Source organism: Schistocerca piceifrons, chromosome 4, assembly GCF_021461385.2.
Source record: "Schistocerca piceifrons isolate TAMUIC-IGC-003096 chromosome 4, iqSchPice1.1, whole genome shotgun sequence".
Classification (NCBI taxonomy): domain Eukaryota; kingdom Metazoa; phylum Arthropoda; class Insecta; order Orthoptera; family Acrididae; genus Schistocerca; species Schistocerca piceifrons.
In genome coordinates, this window is record NC_060141.1 from 293,010,484 (window position 1) to 293,034,638 (window position 24,155).

Consider the following 24,155-nt stretch of genomic DNA (forward strand, 5'->3'; position numbering starts at 1 on the left):
GGTATGGGACGGTGAAGGACGGCGTGGAATCTGGTGATCAGCCAGTGTATTCTGTTTGTTGGTTTGGAAAGATCGGCCTCTGCCATGGGGGGGAGGCATAATATCGAGACAGGCACACATAGACAACTTTCTTCTGTTGATTATCTTACATGCAGTGTCGGCCAGCAATAATTTCACCTGTAGAGGTTCCTGATCGTGTGATAGGAGCTGCTGTTGGATAGCTTGCGGCAGCTTTGCAGCCCAGAAAGAAAGTAAAGCTTCATCTGGCATAGTTTTACTATCAAACACTGCTCTGATACGTTGCCACAGTTGTGAAGGAGTTGAGTCTTTGAGATGTACATCTTGCAGTATGTATAACACAGATCTGTTGTCTTGCCAGTGCGTAACGATTTGCGGGGGCCGCTGACAGCATTAAGTCCTGTACCCACTCAGCGTGGTCCTCTAGGGCATTAATAAGTGCAATAAATTTAGCACTGTCTGAATCAATGTTTAAGGTGGTGAATATAGTCTCTGCCAAAATAAACCATGTATGCGGGTTGTCCGTCGTGAACCATGGTAATTTAGAAATTTTCTCACTCTTGTGTTGTGGATGTAACAGATTTGATAACGCAGCAGATGGAAGTGGCAGAGTGTTTATGAAGCTGTCACTCGCAGCGTTCACAGTGGCTGGTTTAAACACGGCTGGCACGGGAGGCGCGGCAGGCGCAGCCGGGGCTGTGGAAACAATCGGGGCACAACGACTGTCCAACCAGTAATTGTTGTCACTGAAATTTGTACCCATCTGTTTTTGTAGTGAGTCTTGTAGTGGGTGGGGAGAGAATGTGTCCAAAACCGATTTATCAGCAATATATGGGGAGCTCCAAGTGACCTGTGGGCTCGAAAAGTCTGTGAGGTTCATAGTGTTGGGGCACTGTTGCACACTACATGTCACAGGAGGTTGTACATATGACGCACTGTGAGTCACAAATTTAGGCACAGCACTCATGATTGGTTTGTTATAGATGAACATAGAAAAAGATTTCATAGCAGGTGACATCACTGACGGTGTTGAAAAACTCCACAACAGCATTGTTGATGACGGAGAGAACTCCACGGCGTTGTACTTATCTTCCAATTTTATCCCAGTTGTTGGTGGCGTTGTGTGTAGGAAACCATGGGAAGGCAGTGTAGAGGCACCATTAGTATCATGTTGTAGTCCAAAAGGAGCAGAAGGTGATCGATGTGGAGATGTCGAAGTAAACGGCCACATTGTCGAATCGGACATATGTTGCATGTCGGAGGTCACCAGTATGGCGAGTGTTATACTTACAACACAGAAACCACCATTTACTTTCACTATGTAATATTTTTACTGGCACAAGATAAATCAAAACACAAAGAAGTAGTTCTCGACAATCACGGTAACAGTCATGACTAATGTCTCACACCAACTAGTCAACAACCAAAGTAAGTAAAATGAAGTACAAAAAAGCAAAGATATTAATATTTTCTGGCAGTTCTGCCACAGGTTAATGTACACACAAGATAAGCCTTTCCAAATGTGAACTGCTGGTACATTAATAACCAGTGTAGCCACCAGAATGTTGAATGCAAGCATGCAAATGCACAAGCATTGTGCTGCACAGGTGCTAGATGTCAGTCAGTGGGATGGAGTTCCATGGCTGTTGCACTTGGTCAATCAATACAGAGGCAGAAAATGCTGGTTGTGGATGACACTGGAGTTGTTGTCCATTGATAATCCATAAGCCCTCAACTAGAGACAGATCTGGTGGTTGAGCAGGCCAAGGCAACATGTTGACATTTTGTAGGGCATGCGTGGTTACAATAGCAGTATGTGGACAAGTGTTATCCTACTGGAAAACACCCACTGGAATGCTGCTGATGAATGGCAGCACAACAGGTCGAACCACCAGATTGATGTACAAATTAGCAGTCAAGATGTGTGGGATAACCATGAGAGTTCTCCTACTGTCATACAAAATCACACCCCACTCCAGGTATAGGACTAGTGTGTCTAGCACACAGGCAGATTGACCGCAGGCCCTCAACTGGCTTTCTTCTAACCAACACACGGCCATCACTGGCACAGAGGCAGAACCAGGTTCCAGTAAAAAACACAACATACTTCTGCCCTGCCCTTCAATGAGCTGTTGCCTGACTCCACTGCACTCGCAAATGATGGTGGTTTGGGTTCAGCGAAATGCCCACTACAGGGCACCTAGCTTGAGCTCTCCTTGAAGCAACCAATTTGTAACAGTTTGTTTTGTCACTGTGCTGCCAACAGCTGCTCAAATTGCTGTTGCAGATGCAGCACAATGTGCCAGAGCCATACGGAGAACATGATGGTCTTCCCTGTTAGCAGAGCCACATAGCCAGTCTTCTTGTGACCATACATTTACATGACCAGCACTGCCAGCACTGTCATGTGGTCATCTGGAGCCCAGTCTTCTTGCAATCAAATGTTCCTGTGATCACCACTTCCAGCAATCATCTACAGGGCCTACATTCCTGCCAAGTCTTTTGGCAACTTAACAGAAGGACCATTCATCTTCTCATCATCCTATTACATGACTTTGTTCAGACTCAGTGAGGTGCTGATAATGGTGTCTTTGTTGCCTTACACAATTTCTTGGCTAACATCAACTTACCACATCCTGTCTCATGCTCATAATTGTTACAGTGTGTATTTAAAGCAAATCTGATTCACATCCTTATACTCATAGTGGTGCTACTAGTGCCACTCCTATGCAAGTGGCATGAAATCTAAATAGACATCATCTTTCAGATGTAGAAACATGCCTATCAACTGTCACACAACTCTTTACTGGTTTTGTCCCCCCCCCCCCCCCCCCCCTCCCCGCAGTGTATTTCCAGCATGAGTGAGGTTCTGAACTACCTGTCCAAGGTAGTTCTTGGAGAATGCATTTAGTAATGTTTTGCAATATGTCTTGTTGTGGGTGAGTCTGAATCCAGTTGTACAAGGGTTGTACCAAAAGTAAGGTTCCCAATGAGCTACAGCCTCGAGGGAAGGTGCTAGGGTAAATCCAACAACAGTGCCGTATGCACTGGTTCTCCCACCCTCGAGCCTGCCCATCCACAGTTCGCTAAGTTGCTCAGTGTTGGCTTGGCAGCCATCAAAGATGGAAGTGTTGATCACTGCCCCCCCAAGTGTGAGGTTCATGCAGTAATCCGGTTTCTCCACGCAAGAAAGTTACCGCCCTTGGAGATTCATTGGCAACTGACTAAGGTTTATGGTGAAGAGTGCATGGCCATTCAGCACATTTGCCAATGGTGCAGGGCTTTTGCTGAGTGTCAGAAAGAAGTTCACAATGAAGAATGGACTGGAAGACCACCAGTTTCAGATGCGATTGCCCAGAAGATCAACAGTGAGCTGCTCAAAGATCAGAAGCTCACTGTCCGTGAACTTGTTGAACACATTCCTGAAGCTTCTCAAGGTACAATTGAAAGAACTTTTACAGAAACATTGGGTTATTGCAGTTTTGGTGACTCTTTTGGGATTATAAGGGGATACTCTCATTGATTTCATGCAACCTGGGATGACTATAACCTTAGACAGATATTGTGAAACATTGACCAAACTGGCACTGCTAAGAGTATCTTACGACTTCCACATCACTAGCAATTGGTTATACACAATGCTGGTGACTACTTTGAAGGTCAGTACAACTTTGAAACATGGATTTATTTTGTACGAGGTGTAAATAAATAGTTGCCACTATTAAAGTTCGAACTCTTATATTTGTTTTTGTTTCATGTAAAGCAGAAGTTGTTTACATTGCATGGTGTTCTGCGGACTTAAAGAGAGCCTAAATTTGTTACTGCTTATGAATCCATGTGTGAACAGCTTGATTTAAATTCTACTTTATTATTGTTTGCATTCATTTCTTGTACTTTCTCACATTTAATGGAGAAATCCATGATAGCTTTTAGCAGAATTGGTATGCAACTTTATTACATCTTGTGACAGAATGAGTATGTAATTCCACTTTGAATGGTATTGCTTCTTGCCACTGAGTGTCACATATTTCACTGTGGTTTGCAGTGTATGGATGTAGATGTAGATGTAGGTGAGTATGCTTTGTACTCTTAGTGACAAGAATGCTCTTCCTTGCAAATACCAGAAATGCACCAGCATTAATACTAATGTGTTCAAACATTATTAACCAGGACTTCAAACAATACATTTTAGCAGAAATCATGTACTAAAAAACACTATTTGCAGCGAAAATTTCTGAGATCACCTTTAAATACGAGACATTATGAAAAATGGATGTGAACAATAATAACATAGAATATGAGCAATATAATTAAAACAAATTTAAATTGAGCAGTTAACACTTTATTACTGCATACAAAAGCAGTAATAAACAGCCATGAGTCCACAGATTACTATGCAATGAAACAAACTCCTACTTCATATGAAACTAAAACAAATATGGAATGATTTACTTCACCCAATATTAAGGATGTGAGAAAAAATTTAATAGTATGCAGTGCAAATGTTATATTTACAACGCAGTTCAAAGAGGGCAATACACACATTAACGTCATAATCAGGAACAGACTGTGACAAAGTCAGCTTATGAGTTGGGTTGTCATGTCAGATGATTTATTTGGTTGTCACATGTGCCAAATTATTTTCACCTGATAATGTCCACATGGTCAAAATTGCAATATGGGATTTACAAATAAATAATTATACAGTCAGAAGGCACCCACAATGTTATTTACAAAATATTTCATGTTGTGAACCTCAGGAGGTCAGGAGTTAAGATTATATTTTGATGAGATTTCTTGAATGTATTACTTTGCAAAGTAATAAAAACTTCACTACTAAACCACCAGGCCCATCTATAAACTTTAAATTAAAAATATTACCACCTAATACTCTTATTTTGCAAAGCAACAACACAAATTTATATGCCATATTTTCCTGTATTGGAACTTCATGTCCGACCACTAGGAGTACTGCTGTCATTTTCTGTTTCCATATCATAACATGGGCCTCATTTGTATTATAATATGGTCTTCTGTGGCCGGCTGCAGCCACAAATAGGTAGACTTTAATACCAAATGACTGTCACAAGTGAGTGTGAACAATGTTTAGGAGTGACAGGAAGGTGTGTGGTGCAGTTTTACATTACGGGACGACCGTGGATGTTGAATAAAAGTGTTGTGTTGAGAATATTAATTCTATTTGTGGTGTGCACATGGTTTTTTTTTTTTTTTTAGATTAGGTTCCTCCCCAAGGGAAAGAAGCCATTAGCCTGAAAAATTACCAGTTCATGACACCGATGTGGATGCACCAACCATAAAAATTGTTAGTTCTTCTGGACTGGTCATTCCAAAGGATTTAAATATGCTAAATCTCATGTTAGTAAATTGACAAAGTGTCTATTGCAAGATCCCTGAGTTACTCTCCAAAATAAAGAGTAGTAATGCCAATATTGTAATAGGTACCAAAAGCTGGTTGAAATCAGACATAAATAGTAGTGAAATTTTCAACTCAGATTGGACAATTTTTAGAAGGATAGGACTGTTGCTATGGGAGGTGGTGTGTTCTTTGCAGTTAAAAGCTGTTTAAATGCAGTTGAGATCAGTACTGGGTCAGACTGTGAAATAGTCTGCATAAAGTTGTCAATCAGACAAGCAGTGATCATTGTATTAGGATGTTTTTATAGACCACCAGCATCCACAACAAGCATTGCAGAACATTTCAGGGAAAGTCTTGAGTACATAGGAAATAAATATCCAAATTATCCATTAGTTATAGGTGGAGACTTTAATCTGGCATCCACTGACTGGGAAAATTGCACATTTATCACAGGGGGCAGAAGCAAAATCTTGTGTGAAGTTATTATAGGAGTGCTATCAACATACAACCTTGAGCAATTGGTTAGAAAACCAACTCAAGATGGGAACATATTAGATATCTTGGTCATAAACAGACCTGATGTTTTGGAGGAAGTTAATCTAGAAGAAGATATTAGTGACCATAATGTCATTGTGGCTCTGTGGAAGTTGCAAAAAAAAACAAAGAAACAGCATAGAGTTTTGTTGTTTGGGAAAGCAAATAAAAGTGTTATTAATGCATATTTTCATAGTCAGCTCCAAGCATTCACCGTGGGACTCAAAGATATTGAGCATCTTTGGTCGGAATTTAAAGGTATTGTCCACCACATGCTAGAGAAGTACGTGCCTAGCAAAAATATAGGGGAGGGAAAGGATACACCTTGGTTCAACAAACATATTAGGAAGTTGCTGAGAAAGCAGAGCATTTTGCACAGTCACTTTAAATGTAGTTGCATCCCCACTGACAAACAGAAATTATGCAAAATGAAAGCAGATGTCAAAAGGTCAATGAGAGATTCTTCTAACAAATTTGAAAGTAATATTTTGTCTGCAGATTCTAAAAATAATGTAACGGATGATGATAAAAAGAAGGCTGAAATTCTAAATTTAGCTTTCAAAAACTCATTTACAGTAGAGGACTGCAGCACCATTCCCCCTTTCAACTGTTGAACAAACATAAGGATGGCTGACATAGTGTTTAAAGTATTTGTGATTGTAAAACAGTTAACATCCTTAGACGCCAGGAAGGACTCTGGCCCAGAAAGTATCCCAGTAAGATTTTATGTTGACTATGCTACAAATATAGCACCATTCTTATCCATCATCTATCAGAGATCACTGTAACAGTGGAAAGTTCCAAAGGACTGGAAGAAGGCCCAGGTCATAGAAATCTATAAAAAGGGGAGAAAATTGGATGCACATAATTACCGGCCAATTTCACTGACATCAATTTGTTGTAGAATCGTGGAACATATTTTGTGTTCAGACATAATGACCTTTCTAGACTCTGAGAAGCTCATCTGCAGAAACCAACATGGTTTAAGGAAACAGTGGTCAGTCAAGACACAGCTGGCCCTCTTTGTGCACGATATACAACAGGCTCTGGATACTGGCTCCCAGGTTGATGCCATATTCCTCGACTTTCAAAAGGCATTTAACTCAATTCCGCGCAGTTGCTTGCTCCAAAAAATGCAAATTTATGGTTATTCAAGGACATATGCGGTTGGATAGAAGGTTTTCTAACAGACAGAGAGCAGTATGTTGTCCTGAATGGGGAGACTTCAACAGAAACAAGTGTAACATCAGGTGTGCCCCAGGGCAGCGTAATAGGTCTGCTGCTTTTTATGATTTACATAAATGATCTGGTTGATGGTAATGGTATTGACAGTGGCATTAGACTGTTTGCCAATGATGCTGTAGTCCACAGGAAAGTAGTATCACACAAAAGTTGTGAACAAATCAATGAGGATTTGCAGAAAATAAATGCATGGTGTAATGACTAGCAGTTATCTCTCAATATTAGTAAGTGTAACCTACTGCGTATAACAAAGTGAAAATCCACATTAATGCACGAGTACAAAATAAATGCCCAGTCTCTAGAAGTGGTAACATCCATCAAGTATCTGAGTGTGACTATTCAAAATGGTCTCAAATACAACAATCCGATTACACAAGTAATGGGTAAGGTGAACTCTAGATTGTGGTTTATTGGTAGAATCCTGAAGTGATGCAGTCCTTCAACAAATAAAATTACTTTCAATACTTTAGTTTGTCCAGGCTTATTGTTCGTCTGTATGGGACCCTTACCAGCTGGGTCTGATTCAAGAGACTGAGAAGGTCCAAAGAAGAGTGGAAAGATTTGTGATTGGTACATTTAGCCATCATGAGAGCGTTACAAATCTCCTAGAAAGTTTGAAGTGGGACACACTTGTAGGCAGACAATGCACTAAATGGAAGGGGCTGCTCACTAAATTCCATAATATGATCATTGCCGAGAATGTAGAGCATATATTATTAACACCAACTTTCAAATTTTGCAATCATCGGCATTCAAAGATAAGGGAAATTAGAGCTTGTACTGAGGTGTTCAGACAGTCGTTTTTCCCTTGCGTGATCCGCGATTGGAACAGAGGGGGAAATATGACTATGGTGCGAATTGTGCCCTCTGCCACACACCGCTTGGTAGCTAGCAGAGTATATACGTAGATGAAACTTTTCTCTGGACAAAACCAGGTAAATGTCATTGGGGCCTGAACCTAGTGAGTGTATCAGTGTGTGTGTGTGTGTGTGTGTGTGCGTGTGCGTGTGTGTGTGTGTGTGTGTGTGTGTGTGTGTGTGTGTGTGTGTGTGCATGTGTGTGTGCATGCATGTGCATGCTGTTGAACATAGATACTGTACTGAGGTGTTAGTTTAAACCATTTAACTTACAAAATAGTGAACAGTTTTTTTGTGGAGACAAAGACCTTTGCTTCCACCAAACATTGAAAACCACACAGCATTGACTGTACTACTTCACTCTATATATAAATTATATTTATTGTCTTTAGTCTAGCATTACTTGTTTTTACAAATTGTCTGGATTAGAGGAAATTAAAAAAATTCAGTCCCATATTATCTTATAATAAAGAGAGGATGACAGAAGCAATTGATCAGGCAACTATCTAGTCCTCTTTGGTATTACTGTGGCCTGCAACATCATTTCATTGTCGTCAGTGGTGTGGTCCACTTAACGACACAGCATACTGCAGCACATTTACTGAGCCAACAAACTTACAACAAAGCTCCTGGATCCGGTACATGGGGGCCAAGCTGCTCACCTGGTTCCACACTTATTGGCTGACCACTGATTGGGAAATATAGAGCCTCATCTATCAGAGCAGATGCACAGAGCAGCAGGTGGCCCCACATCAGGCTTTTTCGTCACAGTCAGCATTCACCAAACCATTGCAACAAGTGCACCTTGACTATTTCCAGATACCATCCACTGTTAACTGTCAAACAACCATTGCAGAATACACAATAATTGTGTCATCAAGGATTTACACCATCGAGGAACTACCACAGATGTTAGAGACCAACAACAGTCCAAAGGTTCAGGCATAGCTTTTTGAGAATTTTTGTGATAAGAATGGAGTGAAAGACATATACTCATCTGCTTTCCATCACCAACCAAATGGAGGGGCAGAGAGGTTCATTTTGACATTCAAACAGCAGATGAAAAAATAAGTCCAAGATGCTTCTGTGAAGATGCCCTGGCATTTTTTTTTTTTTTTTTTTTTAAGAAAGACTTCATACAGGGAATCAGCATTTGCTGAAAACAGCCTATTAGAGATGGTACATGAACGTCAACCCTGTTCTCTCCTGCATTTACTGCTGTCCACATCCAGCTCCACAGTCCCTCCTCCCTCTCCAACATTCCCAACTGGGATGCGTGTGTGAGCCTAGGGGTTCAATCACCATTTTCCCATCCTTCAGTAATAGAAGAGCTGGAGGCGAATGAAGAGCTCACCCACTCTTCTCCATCATTAGCTTTTCCAGGTTACTGTAGCAACAGGAGGAGAGTCCAGGCTTGTATCCAGCTTCTGCACCATGAGGCACATCACCACTTCAGATCATATTACCAGCCAGGGACTTCACTGGAGAGTGCACCAGAGGGGTAGCTGCCACTCTGGAGCCCTGACATCATTACAACATTGTCTCTGGTTTCCATTGCTGACCATATGGCATAGCCATCGACAGTCAGCACATTTCCAGCTTTACATTTGGATTCCCACCCTGGGGAGGGGAGGGGTGTGGTAAACCTACAGTTACCATTACCTTTCAGATCAGTGTGTTGTGCCAGTTGCACCAGCAACTCCACATGCCAACAAACCACACAAGTTACTTCATGTGACAAGCTAAGGTTTGTTAGCTGTGGATGTGGGGATCGACACCTGAGGCTCCACCATTAGCCCCTAGCATGAGTTCACAACACCAGTTGTGCATGTTGATTCAAATCTAGCTTTGCCAAAGCCAGTGACGTCTATGCTTGCCTATATTTAGCCAAACATGAGCTTTCCAGATATAATGTATTTGTGCTGTTAACTGTTAGCTATCATACAACACTGAAGATTTGGAAAACAGACTTTGCATCACCTCTGGGTATAGTTTCATGTGATTGTACATTGTGCTGTCATGCTGTATGAAATAAAGTTTCAAAATCCAGTGTTTGTTTGTGTTATGTGTCACAACAGCTTGGCCATCACACCATTGTTTGCAGCAATTAGCTCCAGTGTTACTCATTCTATATATAAAATGGCAGATGAAAATAAACAGAGGATACTTTGCAATTGGTCATGACTGATCTCAGAAAATAGGATTATGACTTCCTTTCCAAATGTTAAAGTAGTTCATTACTCCTACTACTGTTTTACTGAGATGAAGAGACAACAAACTGCATAACATAGGTTTCCTTTGTCTATATGCAAGCTTATTCCCTCTCCTTCACTGGCAATGGACTTGTCAGTTAAAGCCAAGAATAATCTGGCTATTAAGATCACCCTCTATACTTCACTTGTAAGGCTAATGTCTTAAAATATTAAGGACATGAAACTAAGATAAAAATATGCAATAATTCATAAGTAACAGTTCTTAAAATTAATGTAATGTAACTTACCTAAAATGAATGACTTAATGAGATTAATAATTTAGTTATTTTATTGAGCCTACATTGTTTAGGATTTTTAAAAGAAAATCGCTAAGAAACTAGACTGACTCACCATCACATTCATCTCGATTCAGTTGACCTAGAGATGTAACTGCTAAACCAAACTGACCTCCAGATTTCTGACCATCAATTTTCTGATACAGCTTCATAGACTTCTGTAAAAATGAACATTAAGTACTGGACAGTGTATTAATTAATCAGATATATATGGAACAATCACAGAATACGGCAATTAAAATATCACCTAGAATGTGAAGCCGTATCCCTGCAGTTAATAAACCTAAAATGGTTAAAGTATGTTTTATGTGTGAAAAATATGAGCAGTGAGATGCAAAGAATGAAAAAATGATAAGTATAATGTAATTTGCTTTTACACGCTTTCCCTGAAGATTAAATCAGCAGTGAAAAACACAGAACTGAGTACCTACAAGGTCCAGTCACATTAATGTGACTAACTGCCAAAACCCTGAAAAACTACCTTTTGTGGTGCAAACATGCAGGCAGAGATTGACTGATGTCCTGGAGGGTAATGGCAAGTTTGTGAAGCCATGCCAATTCCAGAGTTGTGGCCAGCTGCTTTAGACTTCTCAGATGTGGATCCATGACACAAACAGCCTGATATAGGTCATGCCACAGAGTCTCCATTGGGTTTAAATTCCGGGGGTCTGATGGCTAGGGGAGAATGGTAAACTCATCCTGTTGCTCTTTTAACCACACATATACACTTGACATTTCAAAGATTCTGATTGAGATAAACTCATGCTGCAGTTTTCTTCTTCAGCATGCCATTGTAGAAATGTGTACAGAATCAACTAAGTGAAAAATCCATACAAAACGTACCTTTATTTATATATAAAGACAGCTTAGTAAGTTTCCTTTATGCAAGACCATGTATACAAGATTGTGTGCCAATTTAAAGTACTAGATTCAGATATTTCACTATTTGCGTAATTTTGGCATGTTTGTATTGTGATATATTCTGAAATTTTGAACATTCACAAATGCCACAACAATCTTGTACTGTTATTGTTAATTCTAGGCTTGAAATGTAATTGTGTTCTTTTAAAATTTTTGAGAATGATAGGTCTATACTCATTCAAAACAATCATTCCCTAGTTTCATTGTGGAATTACATGAGAAATACGTTATTTTCAGTGTTTTGTATACTTACAAAACTATATTTTTGTAACTTACCAGTATGAGTGTTTTGGATATGAAATTTATTTTGTAGCAAATCAGTGTTTGTGGTTCACAGTACTGCCAAAGAATACATTACTCCTGAGCTCTATTATATATCAACACAAACAAGCATGTATTTTTGAGAATTTTCAGAAGCTATCATTGTCTTTTGCATAATCTGGAGGATCTGCCAGGAATTGACGCATGGTACAGGGAATTGCAATTGTATCTCAATGTAGACAAGTGTAATGTGCTGTGAATACATAGAAAGAAAGATTCTTCATCATTTAGCTACAATATAGCAGGTCAGCAACTGGAAGCAGTTGATTCCATAAATTATCTGGAAGTAGGCATTAGGAGTGATTTAAAATGGAATGATCATATATAGTTGATTGTCGGTCAGACTGAGATTCATTGGAAGAATCCTAAGGAAATGCAGTCTGAAAACAAAGGAAGTAGGTTAAAGTACACATGTTCACCCACTACTTGAATATTGCTCACTGGTGTGCGTTCCATGCCAGATGGGGTTGATAGAAGAGATAGAGAAGATCCAATGGAGAGCAGTGCACTTCATTACAGGATCATTTAGTAATCACGAAAGCATTAAAGAGATGATAGATAAACTCCAGTGGAAGACTCTGCAAGAGAGACTCTCAGTAGCTCAGTATGGGCTTTTGTTGAAGTTTTGAGAACATACTTTCATGGAGGACTCAAGCAGTATATTGCTCCCTCCTACATATATCTTGCAAAGAGACCATGAGGATAAAATCAGAGAGATTAGAGCCCAGACAGAGGCATACTGTCAGTCCTTCTTTCCATGAACAATGTAATAGAAGGGAGAACCGATAGAGGTACTCAAGGTACCCTCCACCACACACCATCAGGTGGCTTGCGGAGTATAGATGTAGATGTAGATCTATGAACAATCTGTGGCAAATTAGCATTTGTAATTTAGTTACTGTGGATCAGGGAGGGCTCAAGGTGCTGTACCGATCCCCCTGTCTTTCACTGAAACTAAAACTGGCCCAGTGGAACTCACTTCACCTGTTGTGGAGAAACCTGTTTTGTTCAGTGTCAGGAGGAGGCAAATGCAAAAGGGTAGGAGTTTATTAATCAGTCAGCAGTTCAAATGTACAGCGAATGATTGTAGCTCTTATGGAAATGTCAGCAAGGGACAGGAAAGGACAGCAGGTGCATTCAGTGTGTATGCCTGGGGGCCTAATTCAACACACTGAAGAGGCTATGCCAGTGGCCATTGATGGAACAGGGTGCAACCAACTGCAGACTGTGCTACATGTTGGAACAAATGATGCCTGCTGTCCTGGCTCTGAGGTCATTCTTGGATCATTCCAGCGACTGGTAGAGAAGGCTGAGAAAACCAGCCTAGCACATGGAGTTTCAACATAGTTCACAATTTGCAGAATTGCCCCAGAACTGATCATGGCCCTTTGGTTCTAAGTTGAATGGAAGGGCTGAGCCAGAGACTACAAAAGTTCTGTAACAAGCTAGGCTGTGACTTCCTGGATTTGTGCCTTAGGGTTGAGAACTACAGGGTATAGCTAAATGGGTCAGGTGAGCACTACACATCAGGGGCTGGTACTCAGGTAACTGACTGTGTTTGATGTGGACACAAGAGATTTTTCCATCAGGTGGCACTCCATCCAACTCAGATAACAATAGCTTTAAGAAATTCAGAAGTATCAGTGTAAGTTTGAACGAAATTCCTCCCACAGGTGAGAGTATTAAAATCCTGATGGTAAACTGCTGAGACATTTGCAACAAAGTGCTAGAGATTAAGTGCTTGGGTTAAGCAGTGAGTCTCACATAATACTAGGTACAGAAAGCTGGTTGAAAGGAATTAGAGGTGGTGTGTTTTCCATAATATATGAGAAACTCAAATCCACTAAGGTACAAACTGAAATTGCATATGAGACTGTTTGGGCAAGACTCAGTATCAAGGGTGGGCTTGATATGATAATTGGATCCTTCTATCACCCATCAGACTCATCTCCTGATCTAACTGAAAACTTTAGAGGAAACCTCTGTTCACTTGTATATAAGTTCCTCAACCATACTGTAACCACTGGTGTAGGCTTTGATCATCCAACAACTAACTGGAAAATTGCAGCTTTGTTAGTGGTGGGCATGATAAGACATCCTGTGAAACTTTTCTAAATGCCTTCTCTGAAAACTATATAGAACAGAGAGTTAGAAACTCCACTCATGATAGAATTATATTAGATTGAATGGCAGCAAATAAACCTGCCCTCTTTGAGAATGTACACACTGAAACTGATATCAGTGAATATGACACAGTTGTGGCAACAATGATTACCAAAGTACAAAAGACAACTAAAACAAGCAGAAAGATTCATATGTTCAGTAATCTAGATAAAAATCAGTAGTGTCATATCTCAATGACAAACTTCAAACTTTCAGCACAGGGCAGGAGCATCTAGAGGAACTACAGATCAGATTTAAAAGAGTAGTTGACCATGCACTGGATGGATATGTACCCAGCAGAGCAGTTCATAATGGGAGGAAACCTCCACTGTATACAGTACTATAAAGAAACTTATACAGAAACAGAGAGTATTGCATAATAGGTGTAAAACAAAGTATGTGGCTACAGATAGAGAGGCATTGAATAAAATGCATCTGGCTGTTAAGAGATCAATGCTTGATGCCTTCAGTGACTACTGTAACAGAATACTGTCATGTTATCTTCCACAGAACCCAAAGAAATTCTGGTCATATAGAAAGGTGTTAGTGGCACCAAGGTTAGTGTCCAGTCCGTAGTGATGAGACAGGAACAGAAATCAAGGGTAGTAAAGAAGTTGAAATGCTCCACTCAGTTTCCAAATGTTAATTTGCCAAGGAAAACACAGAAGAATTGTCCCAATTTAATTCTCATACCAGTGAAAAGGTGAACTGAAGAAATATTAGTGTCAGTGGTGTTGAAAACTGCAGAAATCATAACAATTGAACAAAGCTCCAGAGTCCAATGGGATTCCTACCAGATTTTGTACTGAATTTGCAGATGAGTTAGCTCCTCTTCTAACTATAATCTATCGTAGACTCCTCAAAAAAGACTGTCTTCAGTTTTTGGAAAAAGGCACAAGCCATACCCATCTATAAGAAGGGTGGTAGAAGTGATCCTCTAAACTACCATCCAATATCCTTGACAATGATTTGTTGTAGAATCTTAGGACATATTCTGAATTTGGACATAATGAGGTAACTTGAACAGAATGACTTCCTCAATTTATTTATTTATTTTTATTTGTTTATTTATTTATCCATCCATAGACAGTCAGGACTGTATGGATGTTGCCAACATAAGTATACAGGGTGTTACAGAAAGGTACAGCCAAACTTTCAGGAAACATTCCTCACACACAAATAAAGAAAAGATGTTATGTGGACATGTGTCCAGAAACGCTTAATTTCCATGTTAGAGCTCATTTTAGTTTCGTCAGTATGTACTGTACTTCCTCGATTCACCACCAGTTGGCCCAATTGAAGGAAGGTAAAGTTGACTTCGGTGCTTGTGTTGACATGCGACTCATTGCTCTACAGTACTAGCATCAAGCACCTCAGTACGTAGCATAAACAGGTTAGTGTTCATCACGAACGTGGTTTTGCAGTCAGTGCAATGTTTACAAATGCGGAGTTTGCAATGTTTACAAATGCGGAGTTGGCAGATGCCCATTTGATGTCTGGATTAGCACGGGGCAATAGCCGTGGTGCGGCACATTTGTATGGAGACAGACTTCCAGAACGAATGTGTCCCAACAGGAAGACGTTCGAAGCAATTGATCGGTGTCTTAGGGAGCACACAACATTCCAGCCTATGACTCGCGACTGGGGAAGACCTAGAATGATGAGGACACCTGCAATGGATGAGGCAATTCTTCATGTTGTTGACGATAACCCTAATGTCAGCGTCAAAGAAGTTGCTGCTGTACAAGGTAACGTTGACCAAGTCACTGTATGGAGAGTGCTACGGGAGAACCAGTTGTTTCCATACCATGTACAGTGTGTGCAGGCACTATCAGCAGCTGATTGGCCTCCACGGGTACACTTCTGTGAATGGTTCATCCAACAATGTGTCATTCCTCATTTCAGTGCAAATGTTCTCTTTAAGGATGAGGCTTCATTCCAACGTGATCAAATTGTAAATTTTCACAATCAGCATGTGTGGGCTGATGAGAATCTGCAATTGTGCAATCACGTCATCAACACAGATTTTCTGTGAACGTTTGGGCAGGCATTGTTGGTGATGTCTTGATTGAGCCCCATGTTCTTCCATGTAAACTCAATGGAGCACACTATCATGATTTCATATGGGATACTCTACCTGTGCTGCTAGAACATGTGCCTTTACAAGTATGACACAACATGTGGTTTATGCACGATGGAACTCCTGCACATTTCAGTCGAAGTGTTCGTACGCTTCTCAACAACAGATTCGGTGACCGATGGATTGGTAGAAGCGGGCCAATTCCTTGGCCTCCATGCTCTCCTGACCTCAACCCTCTTGACTTTCATTTATGGGGGCATTTGAAAGCTCTTGTCTATGCAACCCCGGTACCAAATGTAGAGACTCTTCGTGCTTGTATTGTGGACAGCTGTGATACAATATGCCATTCTCCAGAGCTGCATCAGTGCATCAGGGATTCCATGCAACAGAGGGTGGATGCATGTATCCTTGCTAATGGAGGACATTTTGAACATTTCCTGTAACAAAGTGTTTGAAGTCACGCTGGTACGTTCTGTTGCTTTGTGTTTCCATTCCATGATTAATGTGATTTGAAGAGAAGTAATAAAATGAGCTCTAACATGGGAAGTAAGCGTTTCCGGACACATGTCTACATAACATATTTTCTTTCTTTGTGTTTGAGGAATGTTCCCTGAAAGTTTGGCCATACCTTTTTGTAACACCCTGTATACAATAGGTACACAAATTTATAATTATCACAATCGGAATTCAGGAATATTGTAGCATAAATATACATTGTCAAACCACTTAATAACACAGTTGATAATTTTTACATGTGTCTATGTATTTACATCATTCCAAGTAATCCTTGAGAGTTTAAAAACTCTCTTCCAAGAGATAATTTTTTTAGAGATTTCCTGAATTTATCTATTTCGCTTATGTCGTTGTTCTCTTGTGGAAGATTGTTGTACAATTTAATTCCATTATATAACATGCTACTTTCAGTTTTTGATTTGTTTCTCCTATAGAGTTATAAGAGTTGTCTCTGTCTGGTTTCATGTACATGTATGGAACTGTTTATCAGGAATTGGTCAATGTGCTTTTTATGTATATTACTGTCTGCAAAATGTATTCACATGGAACTGTCAATATATGCAAAGGTTTTAATAACTATTGGCAATGGGATCTATTGCTACTTTTCATTATGATTTGTATAGCCCTTTTTTGCAACTTAAATATTGCTTATCTGTTCTGCTCTGTTGATCCCCATAAGGATATGGCGTAAGTAATTATAGAGTGGACATACACAAAATGTGCAGTTCTAGTACACGAGCTACTACACACTGAATTTTATTATCCTAAGTGCACAGCATGCTGAAGCTATTCGCTTTCCAAGTAATGCAGTGTGCTCAGTCCAATTTAATTGAGAGTCAACAAGCATGCCTGAAAATGTTGTTTGATTAAGATGTTACTGTTCTGTCATCAGCAAACAGTACTGTTTCACCATGTTTGACACTTTGTGGAAAATTTTTGATGTACATTAAAAAGAGGATTGGGCCCTGCACACTTCTTTGGGGGCTCCCATATTGATGTATTCTGGGTTTGGAAGGTATGAAAAGGTATGATTGGAGTTAGTTTTAATGATCTCCACCTGTTGGACCCTGTTTTGCAGGTATGAATGAAACTACATGTTTGTTACTCCTCTTACTCCTAATGCAGTTAGTTCATTTAGCAAAATTGGGTGGTGTACTTTGTCAAATGCTTTGGTCAAATCAAGGAAGATCCCTGTTGTGTGGTCTCCTTTGTCTATTGCTTTGAGGATAATATTTGAGAAATGAGCTAAAGCTGATTTGTGCTTTTGCCAGCCCGTAAACCAAATTGCTCTTTACTCAGAAGATTGAACTTTGTTAAGTACCCCATGAGCCTGTTTTTCATTATGGTCTCTATGATTTTTGAAAAGGATGACAGTAATGAGATTAGTCTGTAATTTTCTGTGATTTTTAGGTCACCTTTCTTATATATAGGTAGGATTTTTGCATGCTTTAATAATGTCTGGGAAGCAACCTGTGGAGAAGGATTCATTGATGATGTGCACTACAGGGTCTTTAATGTTGTCTATGCAGTCCTTCAGTAAGCACACAGGTACTTCATCTTTGCCTGCAGAATTTTTACATTTTAGGTTACTCACAACATTGCATACTTCTTCTGCTGTGGTTGTTCGCTGCATCATTGTGTGTGGTATTTTGTTCAGCATTTGTAAATGCTTTGTTTTGCTGAACTTTTGTTGTAATTTGGTTGCTATGTTGCTGAAATACTGATTGGCAAAGTTTGCTAGGTTTTTGGGGTCATTTATTTTGGTATCACTGTGTTGAAACTGTATGTTTACTGGCTTTAATTTTGTTCTATTAGTCTTATGTTTGGTGATTTTACATGGTGCTTTCATTTTATTATTACCTTTTTCTATAAATTTGTCATTTTGGTACCTTTTACCACTGACAATACTTTTCTGTAGATCTTTCTGTATGTATGATAATAGTTATGAAATGCTGAATTAATACAGTAGTTTTTCATTGAGCTGAGGTGCTTGAGGGTTTCAGAGGATTTCCTTATCCAATTGGTTACCCAGTTGTTATTGTTACATGTTTTAATTATTCTTAGAAATTTAGGAAACACTTCTTCAAATCTGAATTTAAATGCCAACCAGTATGGATTTCAAAATCATTGATCATGTGAAACCCAACTTGCAATTTTCTCACATGATGTACTGAAAATGTTGGATCAAACAATCAGGTAGATGCTGTATTTCTTCATTTTCAAAAACTATTTGACTCACTACCACACCTATGCCTGTTGTCAGATATATGATCATATGGGGTATCAAGCGAAGTTTGTGACGGAGAGTCATAGTCAGATATAGAAGTAACTTCATGTGTGCCCCAGGGAAGTATGCTGCGACACTTGCTGTTCATTACTGACCTTGCATAAAATATTAATAATGAAATCAGGCTTTTGCAGATGATGCAGTTATCTATAATGCAGTACTATCTAAAAGAAGCTGGATAAATATGTGTTGTGATACTGGTATGCAAGTTCCAGACTTTGTTGGTGATGAAAAACAATCAGCAAGGGCGCATGAAGCAGTCCCCAGCTGAGCAGGCCAATACACAGCAACATTCACTGGAGACACTGCTGGTTGCCCTTGGTTCATTTGGGTGGTCAGTTGCTCAGCAGTTGAACATCTATTGTCCCACACACATCTCCACAGACATCATTCACCTATGTCATCTAAAACTCAAGTTCTATCACAGTTGAGCCAACACTGGTTTTGGATAGCACAATTTTGCCATGAATTATATACTTTAAGCACAATAGTCTGTAAACATTTTGGAAATGCTTCCACCCTTGACCCAAAAGCTGATGATGATGTCCTTTTGAACATCAGATAAATCACTCTGGTACCACATTACAATAATGCCTACACAGCTTCCCACATCCCACTAACATACTTTATATACCTACCACTGCTACTGCTACCCCCTACTGTATGTGAGCAGTTACTTCACACTGATGTCAAACATAGGTGGTGGTCACATTAATGTGACTGGACTGTATAGTTCTACGGCATAAAATTTATAGTACAACTAAGAAAGTTTCAGAAGCCTAGTCAAATACAGTAAAACTCCATATTGCTGAAACCCAACTTTAATAAATTTCAGAATTTAACACAAATTTCCTTAGGTCCAAATGCAACTGTCACAAGAACAATGTTCTTTAACTTTGTTTTTAATTAACTCTACTTTAGAGGAAAGCAAGGAAAAAGTATGAGGCAGTTTTTAAGCTAAAGCCCATTTAATGTGTGTTAATAATAGCTCATGTAAAGGTTTCAGCTACAATAAATTCATCAAGAATCATGCCTCCCATATGGCTATGTGATTCAGTTTTGAGTACTGTATCAATATAAATTAATTGCTTTGTATTTTGTATCAAGAGAGTTGAGTGTTGCATAGTATGGTGAGTGATATATGTGTGAACATAATTTTACATAGAGAAGGTAATAATGGGAGCAGGCATGGCAATAGCACACATTGTCAATGGGTGGACTAAGTATCCAGTACACAGGAATCTGTGCCTTTCCAGGCGTTTTAGAAGCTATGTGACAAATGCAAACCTTTTGTTCCATGATACATGCTATGAATAGCAGGAATAGCAGGAATTTCCTCTGGCCGTCTACAGTGTGTGGCATTGAAATATTGAATGATGTCACAAAGCAGTGGTTTTGAGTAGTTAAACCTACAGTTTGATTAATGTTTCTTTTAATTTTGTACTAAATCAAGAAATGAGGAAAAGGAACTTAGTAGGTTGACTACACTTAAACCAGTACTGTCAAATCATTAGTTGGCAATTGATGCAGTTACACATATGTAGCCTCTTGGAGACAAAAGTACACCCACAGTGTGAGGTGCTAATTCTTAGTCTCAAAGGCAATATGGACTCAATGGTGAGCTCCCATCATGGACAGACATGTGAGCAGTACCTCATAAAGTGCTAAACTGTCTGAACACAGTACTGGGTATTCAGAAATTATTGTAAGTAGTAGTAGAAATTAGATCCATGTATATGTATGCGTTCATGTTCTCCCTCATCTTGCTTAGCTTTGGCACACACTCATAACCTATTGCCTGCATATGATATCAGATTTCCAAATATGTTAGTATTTCCAGAAAAATATAGGCGAGCTCTAGCTTCTAGTGAAAAGATTATGAGTATGTTCAGCTTTGTTGAGAGAATAGAAAGTCCTGTGTGGCAGTTTCAGAGTTTCAGGTTTTTGTTCCATTTCAAGACTGAATTAATTTATGAGGCTACATTCTTTGTTTGTCTTTCGATTGCTTTCTCGATGATTTTCTGAGTACTAGGCTTACATTACATCACAACCATGGTTGGCAGCTACCTTGTAAAGAGGCTTTGTGGAGATGGATGCTCGAGACCAACATTTTGCATGTGATCTTGCAACATGGATGGTGTCAGTCACTGTTCTTACCAAATCTATGAAACACTTACTGAGAGGATCTTAGTTGACAATCTTAGTTACAACATTTCAGCAAAAAACCACCTCATTTCTTCACTAAGGTTTTGCAGAATTGCTTGTAAGGTCATTACAGCCTGTGTTAGAAAGATCAGAGCACCAGGTCCATCCTTTGGTGGCAAAGCTATGATACATGCTGCATTGTTGATGTTAAGGTGCTAAGAAAATTTCTACAATTCCACATCCTGCCTTCACTGACAGAGAAAGTACCAAGGTAACTTCACATCCAAGGTATTGGACCCTGGCAACAAACATTCGGGTTTAGTAATATTGTCATGCAGAATCTGCAATCAAGTTCAAATATGGTATAACACTTATAACCAGAAGCATGTCTACTATGGACACTAATGTACAGCAAGTACAGAACAAACTTCCCCCAACAGAGTGTGCAGCTATTCATACAAACACTGAATATTCCAGAATGCTCATGTTTATACAAACATCAAATATTCCAGAATATTCAAACATCACAACAATAATACACATCAAGAACCTCCTACAAATGATAAATAATGAATATAAGTAATTTCTAATGCATAGATTTGACTGGAAACCTGTAGCATAACCGCCTTCATGTGGACGTCTGACAAGCAACTAAGACTGTGATATGGCCCAAAGTAGTGCTTCAGTAACTTTTTTGATGGTCCTACGTATCACATGAGTAAAAAAACCTACACCATTTCTTCTGGGTTGAATTTCACTGGCTGGTGCTTGGTGCTATAGCACTATTGGTTTTTCCCCTGGATGTCCAGAGTCCATATGTGAGATAGTTGGCTTGCTTATTTGGTCCTGGTGATAAGTTGTTTCACAGTCATCCTGAGTCTCTCCCATTGAAATGGGAAGACCATATCCTGCAGTGTCCTGCTTCGCTCTGTTGCTTTCAAATGTCATGACGGACTGTACTGTATGCCAATGTCTCTGCTCAAAATCAAATTACATTGTGAGTGTATGTACAAGTGTCTTATGAAAGCCTTCTGTGAGGTCATTCATCTGTGGATGGTGGGCAGTTACCATCCTGTGGGTGATGTCACAAAGTGAAATTACCTCTGAAACTAGTCTTGACAGAAAACATTCCCACTATGAGAGACCATGACAAAGGGTGCTCAGTGCTTCACATGCAATTATTTTTGCAATTTACAGAGCTGTGGTAGTAAGCACCTCTCCAGGGACAGGATAGTATGTAGGGTGGTCAGTGTAGACTGTTATCCATCAGTTGTTGTTTGTTGATTTTGGAAAATTCTCCTTGAGGTTAATTCCAATTGGGAATGGTGCCTCAGCAATTGGGGTTGGTACCACATGCCCCAGAGGTAACTGCAGCATGTGCATTCGTCATTGCATCCAGTAAAGTGGCTCACAGAGTGTTTAATTGATCAGTAGAGTTCTAGGCAGTGACACCTACATCTGATTAAGTCTAGACTCAATGAATCCCAGGTGACCAGATGATGGAGCATCATTGAAATACTTGACGATTGCTGGCCTCAGGTGATCTACATCCACATGCATACTCTGGCATCCATCACATGGTGCCTGGAAGAGAGTATCTTGTACCACTACCAGTCATTGCCTTTCCTATTCCATTCACAAATAAAGTGAGAGAATAATGATGTCTAACAGCCTCTGTACAAATCCTAATTTCTTGCATTTTATCATCAGGTTCCTTATGCAAAGAGTACAATGATGGCAGTAGAATCATTCTGCAGTCAGTCTCAAATGCTGGTTCTCTAAGTTTGTGCAATAGTGCCTTGCATAAATAACATTGTGTTTTATCCAAGGCTTCCCATTTGATTTCACAAACCATCTCTGTAATACTTGCATGCTCATCGAACCTACTGGTAACAAATCTATCAGCATGCCTCTGAATTGCTTTGATGTTTTTGTTGTGGCCAACGCAACTCAGTTTGCCTTATCATAAGTCAGCTGGATCACAGATTTGGAGCTAAGGTACAAGACAAGTTTCTGTTGTGCAAGAATAATGGCCAATGCAACTAAGTTCACCCTTATCGTAAGTTAGCTGGGCCACAGATTCAGAACTGAGGTACAAGACGTCATTACCACACCATCCAATATGTACTTATACACTAATCTCAAGACAGAATTAACATGAAGTTTGGCTGCTTCCCAGGAAGATTGCATTAGGCGAGTGATCATAAAGGAAGACATCAGTGATAGGAAATCAGTGCATTAGGCAATTGCTAACAAAGGAAGAGATCAGTAATAAGAAGCCATTACAGTACCTGCATCATCTGTGCAGTAAAGTTGACACAGATATGGCACTGGATGACTTGCTCTGCACAAAAAAATGCTCAAATGTGTGTGAAATCTTATGGGACTTAAGCTTACACACTACTTAATTTAAATTATCCTAAGGACAAACACACACACCCATGCCCGAGGGAGGACTTGAACCTCCGCTGGAACCAGCCGCACAGTCCATAACTGCAGCACCCTAGACCGCTCGGCTAATCCCATATGGCTGCTCTGCACATTATGGAGTAGTTAATTACTAACACCAGTTCAAGGTGTTTGTTGCCTCACAGACAGACCTGTCACTGGACACTGTTGCAAAGCTAGCTGATCACATTCAAGATGCAATCACATTTACACAGGTCAGTGCAGTCCATGGTGCTGAAGAAGGGTGCAACCACTGCGTCAACAGTAGCTTGGGCAGACCATGACTTGCTCATGTTTTGCATCCAGGCTGGTACACTGTTATTGCCCAATGACACGGGAAACAGTAGAGGATGAACCTGACAATGTTCAAGTGGTAGGTCTGCCAGTTGTGCCACAATTCAGTTGAGTGACACACAGATACGTTGTTTCCACCGCCAGTTTGGTAGTCAGGCAAAGAAGTGTTCACCACCTCATTCATTCTCAAATGTCACCAGCAGTTGGTAGTACATTCAACTGAGAGCCAAACATCATCCAAGAGCCTGTTTGTAACTGATTGAGGTTCTGTCATAAAATTCCTGGTAGATACTCGCTTGAACCAGAGTACACAGCATATAACATCTATGCACCATTGTCAGACACCAACAGCTTTTTTTCTGATGGCTGCTAACAACCCTTCAATTGCAACATGTGGCACTCGACAG

The 24,155-nt window shown here is 39.8% G+C and overlaps 1 protein-coding gene across 1 annotated transcript in view; it reads right to left on the minus strand.

Moving 5' to 3' along the window:
• Positions 1-24,155, minus strand: part of LOC124796280 (integrin alpha-PS5-like) — a 566,708-nt gene that overhangs the window by 243,188 nt on the left and 299,365 nt on the right. The window contains exon 10 of the mRNA XM_047260397.1: positions 10,632-10,734. Within this exon, the coding sequence (XP_047116353.1) occupies positions 10,632-10,734 (103 nt within the window). The remainder of the gene's footprint in view (positions 1-10,631; positions 10,735-24,155) is intronic.